General features: G+C 35.5%; 1 protein-coding gene across 4 annotated transcripts; it reads left to right on the forward strand.

The window, feature by feature from the left end:
* The first annotated feature begins 557 nt into the window (after positions 1 to 557).
* Positions 558 to 3,641, forward strand: LOC113346297 (putative pentatricopeptide repeat-containing protein At1g77010, mitochondrial). Of its 4 annotated transcripts, none has more exons than XR_003358476.1 (3): positions 558 to 3,111; positions 3,214 to 3,298; positions 3,382 to 3,641. XR_003358476.1 is itself a non-coding variant. In XM_026589845.1 (2 exons), the coding sequence occupies exon 1, from the start codon at positions 751 to 753 to the stop codon at positions 2,797 to 2,799; it is 2,049 nt and encodes a 682-aa protein (XP_026445630.1). In that variant the 5' UTR covers positions 558 to 750; the 3' UTR covers positions 2,800 to 2,823; positions 3,214 to 3,641. The 4 variants fall into 4 exon arrangements, 1 of the variants encoding a protein (XP_026445630.1); XR_003358477.1 differs by having other exon boundaries at positions 558 to 2,823; positions 3,060 to 3,111; positions 3,214 to 3,641; XR_003358478.1 differs by having other exon boundaries at positions 558 to 2,823.
* Positions 3,642 to 8,469: the final 4,828 nt, after the last annotated feature.

Here is an 8,469-nt window from a genome sequence, read left to right on the forward strand (position 1 = left end):
TAACTTGGTAATATTTGAAGACTAAAAAATAAAAATATTATGGAAGAACAAAATCGCAACTAGTTTTGTTGGTTGTGAGAAAAACGGAGAATTTTTTTCAATTCTGGTAGAGAAGATTTGAATTTTGTTTAAATCTAATTTAATGTAATAATATATAAAGTGAAATTTTTGCATTTGATCAATGTATTTAGCTTTATTTAGTCGAATTTCCTTAATGTTTCTTTGATTTTTTTGTAATTTTATGAAATGTAGGGAAAGACTAAAAAAGTTAATTTTTTTTTATTCCTATGAAATACTATCAGATATTACAAGATATCCGAAATTGTTATCAGAACGGATACAAAAATAATTTTTAAATATTCATTGGATATTATCAGATATTGAATATCCGGTAATCATTATCGATAACAGATGCGGCCGATGCCATATCCGTTTCAATAAATACGGTTGACAGGTCTACCATGGTACTTTTTGGTACCATGTGGACCATCCCAAAGATGTAGCTGTTTTTTCCGTCACTGGAGTTGCCCCAGTGGCCAGTACACCCTCCCACCTTATAGGTTTCTTCACACCGAGGATTCCCTTGGTCTTTTCGTTGTCTATTTACCGGTCCAAACTGTTCCTTTCTTCTTCTTCTTCAACGTGGTTTCATGAACTTTCGATTAATTCTAGGGAAATTTCCTCCGTCATTAAGATTTACAAACACAGACTAAACCGACGTATACAGATACCCTCCATTTCTCGGTGATCATGGAGCTGCTTGACATTCGTAACTATCTGCGGAACTGCAGCAATATTAATCAAGGGAAAAAACTCCATCTTCTCATACTCAAAGCTGGTCTTCTTCATTCTTCTCTCTCCATGGATAATCCTCTTATCCAAATGTACACAAGATGTGGTCAATTATCTGACACGGTGAAACTGTTTGATGAAATGCCCCACAGAGACTCTTACTCATGGAACTCTTTGCTCGAAGCTTACTTAAAATCTGGAACTAATAAAGAAGACTCACTCCGGTTATTTTATTCTATGCCCGAAAAGAATGAATACTCATGGAAATTTACTATATCGAGTTTCGCGAAAGCGGGCAATCTTCATACTGCTAGAGAATTGTTTGATAAAATGCCTGTTACAGATGAGAAACCTTGGAACTCTATGATTAATGGGTATGCACGAATTGGACGTAATGATGAAGCTATGAACTTGTTCAAGTCTTTGAATTACTCCAATGATACCGCATGGAAGAATAATACTCATATACTAGCAACTGTTTTTAAAATTTGCGCGGATTTGACAGCTTTGGATTTTGGCAAACAAATTCATGCTCGCATGTTTATCAACAATTTGGGTTTTGATGAAGTTTTAATGAGCTCCCTAGTTAATATGTATGCAAAATGTGGAGATGTAGATAGTGCCAATCATTTATTAAATTCTTTGCAGACACAACCAGATGACTTCACATTGTCGGCATTGATCACAGGTTACACAAAATGTGGTAGATTGATGGATGCAAGAAAAGTTTTGGATCACAGTGGTGGTGGTAAATGCAATGCTGTATTATGGAACTCTATTATTTCTGGATACGTTGCGAATAACGAAGGAGTTGAAGCGATCAATCTTTTCAGTAGAATGAGGAATGATGGAGTTCGTGAAGACCCCACTACACTTGCCAGTGTTTTGTCCGCTACGACTAGCTTGGGCATTGTTATCATTGGCAAACAAATTCATGGACATGGATTTAAAGTTGGCTTCATACATGATATGATTACTGCCACTGTTCTTATTGACATGTACTCCAAATGTGGAAGTCTAGATGATGCTTGCAAATTCTTTGAAGAACTCCAGAAATATGACTATGATACCGTACTGCTAAATACGATGATTAATTTATACTCTAAATGTGGGAGAATCAAAGATGCCAGGGAGACCTTTGATATGATGCCAAGTAGAAGCTTGATATCGTGGAACTCAATGATAGCTGGCTATAACCAAAATGGTTGTGCTATAGAAGCACTGAATCTCTTTTGTTATATGCACAGGTTGGGTTTGCCGATGGACCAAGTTAGCATTGCTTGTGTGATTAGTTCATGTGCTAGCACCTGTTCTCTCAGCCTAGGCGAGCAAATTTTCGCTCGAGCTACAGTCATTGGCTTAGAATCCGATCAGTTCATTTGCACGGCCGTCATTGATTTCTACTGTAAATGCGGTTACATTGAAGATGGGCGAAGACTGTTCAACGAGATGAAAAAAACTGATGAAATCCCGTGGAACTCAATGTTGATGGGTTATGCAGCGAACGGTTATGTGATTGAAGCTTTAAAACTTTTCGAGGAGATGAGAAACGAAGGAGTTGCTCCAAATAACATTACCTTCATAGGGGTTTTGTCTGCTTGTGACCATTGTGGTTTGGTTGAGGAGGGAAAGAAATGGTTTCATTTAATGAAACAAGAATACAATATTGAGCCAGGGATTGAACATTTCTCGTGCATGATTGACATGTTTGCTCGTGCAGGTTTTCTCGCAGAAGCCATGAATCTCTTTGATCAGATGCCATTTAAGGCAGATTCAAGCATGTTGTTTTCCGTATTGAAGGGGTGCAGGGCTTATGGAAATGAATCTCTCGGTATGAAGGTAACAGAACGTATTTGTGAACTCGAACCCAGAGAATCAAGCGCTTATCTGCAGCTATCTAGCATACATGCCACCTGCGGGAATTGGGAGAGATCAGCACAAATAAGAGGGTTAATGGAAGACAGGGGAGTTCGAAAAATTCCTGGTTATAGTTGGATCGATGACTGAAGTAGAAATTCGATTCGCGTAAAGGTAATAGTCAAATATTCATACCATCTTCATTATGGAAAGATCAATTGCCTTCGTAGGATCCTTCCTTTTGTGCTGAAGTTCCCCGACCAAATCGTGTATGTCTACTAGCTGATGATGAGATCTAATTTCTCAGTTTATCAAACCATAGAAACTCTTGTTGTCAAATCCAACTCCTTCATTAACCTCCTGAGATGATAGATATGATCCTGAAACCTGCTACTTTGGTGTTCGATAAGGTTCCTTGCGTGCATGAGGCATACACCAGAACATTGCACCCTGAACACCAAGGTGATCCAGTTCTCCAGATGAACCCTCAACCAGCTACCTATTGTAAATGGCTACTAACATAGAAGACTTCACATCTCATCCATTCCTTTCACTGTTTTTCAGGTTGATAAGCTAGCTAACAGAGGAACAGCAAATTCCTTGGTGAACTCAAAAGGAGAGAACTGAGAATTGTATATTTATTTGTTTGGTATGAATCGTTATAATTACAGGCGAGTTGTTTGTCTATATGAGCACCTTTTTAGCATTCTAACATGCTGCAATTTCTTACAGTGGTTTACTTCAGTATTTAGGTAAGGATATTCAGGCAGTTGGAGCCATCTATTTGTTTGACCAAATGATATTTAGTTCTGTTAAAAATTCGCTCTGGTTTGTACGCATCTCATATTCCACCCATGTTTAAAGTTGAAGTGGCCCAACTCCCTCTCTCACAGGGGATTTTCCACGGTAAGTTAATCATTTCAGATGCTAAAAATTCACAGAACAACACTTGCCTGTACAAAAATAGTAAAAGTCTGTGTTAAATTTTAAGTTTTCACATGTACAATATAGTCTTTATTTAATATAAGGTCTCCTGTGCAATTCTAGATAAGTGGCTCTGTGACGTACAGTAAACACCACCATATGTTTGGTTTGTATTTCTGACCTGATTTCTTTGTGCCAATTCCCTTCAATGGGCCTTAAACTTATATCCTCTGATCATTATATTCTCTAGGCTGGATGGTAGTTTTTGGATAACCAATATTTTGATGTCTTTTCCTTAATTTGGTGCTAAATGGTGCCTGTTTTTGTTTTTTCACAATTGCATTTATTGGGTTACTCGTGTGTGAAGGCTCTAACCTTCCTCTAGTGTAAATCAATTGGTAGCGGCCAGAAAACTGTAGGGATGTGTTACTCGCAGATAACGAGTTTAATTCAGTTCCAATTTGTCTACCAACTCTGTCTCACATAGTCTGAGCAACTATTGCAAAAAGTAAAAGATTAAGAAGAAACTTGTGATAATTTTTGTAGCTACTTCTTTACATAAACAAAGATGTAGCTACTTCGACAGGGTGAATTGGACTTTCTTATTGAAAGCTTTAAAAGGTTTTGGTTTTTCTGAAGATTGGTGTGCGTTGATTTATCAATGCAGATCAACCTCTTCAATTACAGTTTTACTCAATGGAAATCCTTGCAATGAATTTAAACCCACTAGGGGCATTAGACAAGGGGACCCATTATCCCCTTATCTTTTCATCTTATGTATCGAAGTCTTTTCACGACTTCTAAACCATCTAGAAACACAAAAAAAAGGTGCAGGGCACCAAATTGACACCAAAAGCAACACTCATTTCACAACTCTTCTTCGCAGATGATCTGCTCCTGTTTACAAAAGCTGATTTAATTAGCTGCAACAATCTTCTTAATGCCATCCAGCTGTTTAGCAAGGCATCAGGCCAAGTAATTAACTTCACTAAATCTGGTTTGTTCTTTAGTAAGAAAGTCCACATCAAACACCAAGGAATCATTTGTAGACTTATGAAAATAAAAAAGATAGATATAAAAGACACTCATCTAGGAGTTCCACTTTTCATACATAGGTCAAAATTAAAAGCATTTGATAACATTATTGAGAAAATGGAACAACGGATTAGAACTTGGCTAGGAAAAATTCTTTCACAACCTAGTAAGATTATCTTGAACAAACCAGTTCTCTCAAGTATGCCCATCTTTAGCATGGGGTGTTTTGTCTTACCAAAAAAAATAACTAAAGGTATAAACAACATTCAGCGTGATTTTTGGTGGGGAAAACACACAAACTCCAAAGGAATTTACATTAAAGCTTTCGACTTTCTATGTAGGCCTATTGATCAGGGAGGTTTAGGTTTAAAGAAGCCAATAAGGTAAATCAGGCAATGATCTGTAGAATAGCTTGGATGCTTGTAAGCCATCCAGATGACCTATGAGCTCAAATTTTAAAGGGAAAGTACTTTAAAAAAACAGGAGCTTTACTAGCCAAGAAGAAATCTAATGCTTCTTGGATATGGAATTGCATCTTGCAGGGCATTGAGCACATAAAGAATTACAACATATGGGAAGTAGGGGATGGAAAGTAAATAAATATATGGGAGGATAGATGGATACAAACTAGACCAGAAATCCTAGCTAACTCTGTCTAAAGAACAAACACTCACATAACACTTGTATCTGAATTGATTAATTCAGACACGAAAAAGTGGAACACTCAACTGTTACATTCAGTTTTCGATAATGCATTAGTTCAAGACATTCTTAACATCAATCTGTACACTACTAGAAGTGGCAACCTGAAAAAAGACAAATTAAGATGGATCCTAACTAAGAATGGTGGATTCTCAGTAAAATCCTTATATGCTAAACTCTTAAACCCATCCAGTCTTGCTTCTCATTCTTCAAAAAAAATCTTAAAGGGATTATGGAGCATGGATACGTCTCAAAGGGTAAAGCTTTTTTTTTGGAAATGTTTACAGGATGCCTTACTAACTAAGCAAAAGTTGGGATCTGCCAGAGATGAAGATAAAAACTGTGTTTTTTGTAAAAACAGTGTAGAATCAACTTATCATTTGTTTTTTGAATGTGATTTTGCAAAGGATGTTTGGAGCTTACCACCAATGGCTATACATGGAGTACATCTAAACTTACATAATGCAAATAGATCTTTTCTAAATAACTATAATGAATGGAGGACAGGAAACATACAGTCCATCTCAATGGCATTAGCAACAACAACATGCTGGTTTATCTGGAAATAAAGATGCCTTAGAGTCTTTGAAGATAAAGTTAGATCACCTGAACAACTAGCTACATCTATTACCATACATTTCGCCTACTGGCACCCAGAAAGAAAATCCAAGACAACTGAAGTTAGCAACACTACTCTAAACATGAACATTTATTGGAACTTACCTGTTGTTAACACTTTTAAACTTAACTTTGATGATTCTTGGTTGTCTGAACTTACTAATACTGGTTCTGGTCTTATCATCCGTAACTGGACAGGTACCTTCCAAGAAGCAGAAATTGGATGCTACAAGAACTTCTCAGCTGAACAGGCAGAAGTTGTAGCTCTGCTAAAGGCAACACAATGGGCCATCAGAAACAATATGCAAAATTTGGTCATAGTAGGGGATAATCAGGCAACAATATGGTATCTTCAAGGAAAGAAAGTGAATGTTCAATGGAAATGCGTAGCAATATTTGAAGAAGTTAGAGTATTAGCAGATCAACTAGTTTCATTTCTAGAATTTCAGCATATAGATAGAAGAGCAAACAAGGTGGCAGACTTGTTGGCCAAAAAGGGGAGAAGCTTAAACAACACAGTTTCTTGGAATGATCAGGCCCCCAGTTTTTTATTTCCTGCAATAGCTTTTGACATGATCAAAGCTTATGATATATGAACTTTCAGTAACAATGCTTATGTAGTTCCTCCTGTCGATGTTAATCCTACAAATTCAGTCACTGAAAGAGCAACTCACCATGAGTCTGTCTCTAAAGAGCCTGAATTCGCAGATTAACGGTTGACCCAGTAATATATTTCTTATTTTCAAAAAAAAAAAAGATGTATAAAGCTTTTATCCATGTTTCTGTTTGTTGGATGATTATCATGTTTAAGCAACAATAAAGTTGGAAAAATAAATAAAAATTAAAAAACTTAAATCTGATGCTTCTTTTTGTCAAGTTCTGATAATTACATTGTGATCTTGTTAACTAGTCCTTTAGCAAGATGGGTACATACATATTTCAATAATATGCTTCATTCTGAATTTTGCTCCATGCAGATAGTGTCGACGACTCTAAAGATGAACAGAGTCACTCAGACAAAAAGACCTGAAGATATTTGATATTCCTCTGGAACGTGCAAGGAAACAAATGAAGTGATGTCTTGCTGTTCAGGTAAATGATCTTTTCCAAACTTCATTTAGAATGCATGAACTTAACAGTTTCACTTTCTGTTTCAACCCATTTAGAATCCAGGAACTTAATAGTTTCACTTTGTGTTTCAGCATCGGGTGCTTAAATAATTTTTTGGAGAACTTGCTCATATGATGTTTACAGTAAAACGCTTTAGAGATACTAATTGGTTGGCAGGGTTATATCCTCATCCTACCTTTGAGAGGTTTGATCCAGACTCTTTAGGAGAGGAGTTTGACAGGATTTTGGCGTAAGATGCAAATCAGAAGATTTATTATATGCTGTAGCGTTTTGTAGTGACTGGCTTGTTGCCGGTGTTTTTGTTTTCTTTCTTTTCAGCGTTCGAACCATTTAATCCTTGCTGATCGTGTCGGATGGATATTTTACATTTTTGATAAGGAGAGTGCCACTTCTATCTACTACAAAAAATCCACTGAAACGTACTATTTATATTTAGTAGGATTGTTTCTTCGTCACAAATTTTTTTCCCACTGGTGACCCTTATTTCCAAATACCTAATTAGTTTTTTTTTCACCACAAAATCTATTTTTTTACTGGTAACCCTTGTAATACTATGATTATTTTTTTTATTATTTCATCAAAATATCATTTTTTTTCCTCTTAAAATTAATATCTTCTTTCACCAAAACTCTTTTTTTCTTTATCATTTTTTTTTTTGCTTCTTTTAATGTTTTCTTACTCACAATGATTAAACAAAATATTTCCACCAAAGCTTGAGGATCACCTGATGTACCAAAAATTCTTTAGAATATGGTTCTTTTCTGAAAACATAGTTTTTCCAAGAAACCACTTTTATTTGAAACCCAAGAGAATAAACTGATTCAGTTATATTTGCCTTTATGTATTTAGATATCTAAGACTAATTTGAGGAAACAAGTTTTTAAGAGTTTTATTTACCGAAAATATACCCATGCCTGATTAGGAAATAGAATTTCGAAAATCAATTAAGATATCAAAATATGGTTACGTAAGAAGTTACCTATTTTATTCACAAAAGCTTTTGGGATTTTTTACGGAGACAGATGGATCCAAATCACTTCTCTTATGCATTAAATTCCATCAAAATTGTTCAGAAATATTGACAACGTTGTCAAATCTTATGTAGTTATAATATTATTTTAGTTTATTAAGAATAATACAAACATTTTAGAGGTGGACATAGATGAAGTAAGATAAATTTAAAGAATTATTACAATTTTTTTTTTGGCTTGTCACTTGTTTTAGGGAAACCAGTATGTGGAAAATGCATTAAGCCGATTTCAAGAATATAGCTGAAAGAATACTTTTTATATCTGTTTTTGAATGAGTATCTCTTAAGTTAAGGTTTCAGTATCCGGGATATGTCACAATACATTTGCATACTGTAACAGAGAATAAAATTCTTATGGTATATAATCGGAATCGTTTTCT

This window comes from Papaver somniferum, unplaced genomic scaffold (genome assembly GCF_003573695.1).
Source record: "Papaver somniferum cultivar HN1 unplaced genomic scaffold, ASM357369v1 unplaced-scaffold_99, whole genome shotgun sequence".
NCBI classification, from domain to species: Eukaryota; Viridiplantae; Streptophyta; class Magnoliopsida; order Ranunculales; family Papaveraceae; genus Papaver; species Papaver somniferum.